The sequence below is a fragment of the Echinops telfairi genome, unplaced genomic scaffold (assembly GCF_000313985.2).
Source record: "Echinops telfairi isolate 266 unplaced genomic scaffold, ASM31398v2 ScPeMD7_2;HRSCAF=8, whole genome shotgun sequence".
Lineage (NCBI taxonomy): Eukaryota > Metazoa > Chordata > Mammalia > Afrosoricida > Tenrecidae > Echinops > Echinops telfairi.
This window is the reverse complement of record NW_022103898.1, coordinates 14,177,605-14,179,418: the sequence shown is the minus strand read 5'-3', so window position 1 is coordinate 14,179,418 and position 1,814 is coordinate 14,177,605. Positions and strand designations below refer to the sequence as shown.

At 59.3% G+C, this 1,814-nt stretch overlaps 1 protein-coding gene across 1 annotated transcript in view; it reads right to left on the bottom strand.

The window, feature by feature from the left end:
* Positions 1-1,814, bottom strand: part of FOXRED2 (FAD dependent oxidoreductase domain containing 2) — a 21,139-nt gene that overhangs the window by 15,866 nt on the left and 3,459 nt on the right. Inside the window, exon 2 of the mRNA XM_004700718.2 lies at positions 1,448-1,699. Within this exon, the coding sequence (XP_004700775.1) occupies positions 1,448-1,699 (252 nt within the window). The remainder of the gene's footprint in view (positions 1-1,447; positions 1,700-1,814) is intronic.

Here is a 1,814-nt window from a genome sequence, read left to right as displayed (position 1 = left end):
CTTTCTGACATGCCTGGTGGCTTCGGCCCCATGCCGAGCAGTTCGCCGAGCAGGCCCCGCGCTGTGTGCTTGCTGTGTGCGTCTTATGACTCCTGGGAGGGCTTTTTTTGGTTTTACAGATGAGGGAATACAGGCCTTGAGGCACAGGGCTCCTAAAAGCATCTGCACAGAATGTGAACACCAGAGGTGGACTCCCAGCTCCTGCTCTTTCTGCTGCGGGGGATATTGGCCAGTCAGGCGGCAGCAGTTGGCGTGTGTGCCCTGCTGGCCCACAGCGGAGTGGTGTAGTCATGGATGAGGCTGGAAAAGGGACCCAGGAGGCCGTCAGGAAGGCCATGAGCAGTCCTCATGGACCCCGTTCCCTAACCTTTGTCCATGTTGCTCGCTTCTGTGCCTCCGCTACACACCTGCCCCTGAAGGCAAGCATCCTAATGGGCCTGGTCCTTCTTCCCTGGGTTACCTCCCCTGGAAATGGCGTGGAAAGATGAGCACTGCACGAAGCTGTGCCTGGAGCCAGGCCCGAGGAGGCTCATGGCCAGGAAGGGAGGGCAGTGTGGTGCAGTGGGAAGAACACAGGCTTTAGAGGCAGGGAGACTGGCCCTTGTTCGAGGTGTGATACGGCAGACGCCACTCCGGGTCTCGGAGACGCAGTTCTTCATCTGGAAAATGGGGAGGCTCGCCCCTCCCACCCCGCCAGCCCTGGTGGGATGGTAATGAAGGTGGTTGTTCCCACAACAGGGAGCTGAGATCTCCCCAGGCAAACAAAGGCGGTCCCACCCCACCACACACACTAAGTGTCAGCCTGGAGAGCTGTCTCTGCGGCCTCCCACCGGTCCTTCAGCTCAGATTCCCACAGAAAGAGCGAGTGCTGGTTGGGGATCTGATCGGCACCTCCTGGGAGTGTGTTTTGGGGGCACCAGCTCTAAGGGCTGGTCTCCAGATAGAAAGGTTTCTGTGGGGGCCACAGCTTACGTAGAGCTGGCCGCCGGAGCCAACATACGGTGTGTCACTGTGACTCTGGAGCCGTCTGTCGGTTCTGACTCAGCGACCATGAGTGGGGGCGGTTCTTGGTTATCGCCTTTCCAGTGGGGGCTCTGGTGGTACTGACCAGTCAGTGTCGGATCATTAACTGCAAGGCTGGTGGTTCAAACCCAACGGCTGTCCTGCGGGAGGACACCAGGCTGTCTGCTCCCATAGAGATTTACAGCCTCGGAAAGGTTAGTCCGAGATGACCCAATGGCTGCGGGGGTTTTATCCTCGCAGTGATTTGACTCTGATTTCCCATGCTTGTCATTGTTTCCAGGGTGTCCCTGGCAGCGTGTGGATTGACACAACAGCTGCAGCCATGGACTCACATGTGGCCATGGTTCTGAGGCCAGCTAGTGAGGGGTTGAGGTGGCCGGCGCTAACAGGGACGGAGCGGAGAAGCCGGCAGGCCGCCATGTACCTGAGGTCGCCCACGTAGTGGGTGGCCCAGGAGAGCCGGACCCGGGAGCGGCTCAGCATGTGGATGAAGTTGGTGACTCCCAAGATGTTCTCTGCTGTCTCAAAGGCTGAGTTCCCGCGGCCCAGGATCAGCACGTTCTGGCCCTCAAAGTCCGCGGGGTCGATGGACACCGAGTCGTAGCCTTCCACGTATTCGGAGCCTGGGAAGTTCACCTGGTTGGGGACTGACAAACCAGTGGCAACAAGAAGGACGCTGCAAGTGGGGGATAGAGGAAAGATGGCTTAGTCCCTGCACCCCACGACCACGGGGTGAACCTGAACCTGCCCGGCTGGCTTGCCTGCCTTCCTCAGATGGCCAGGTCCTAAGA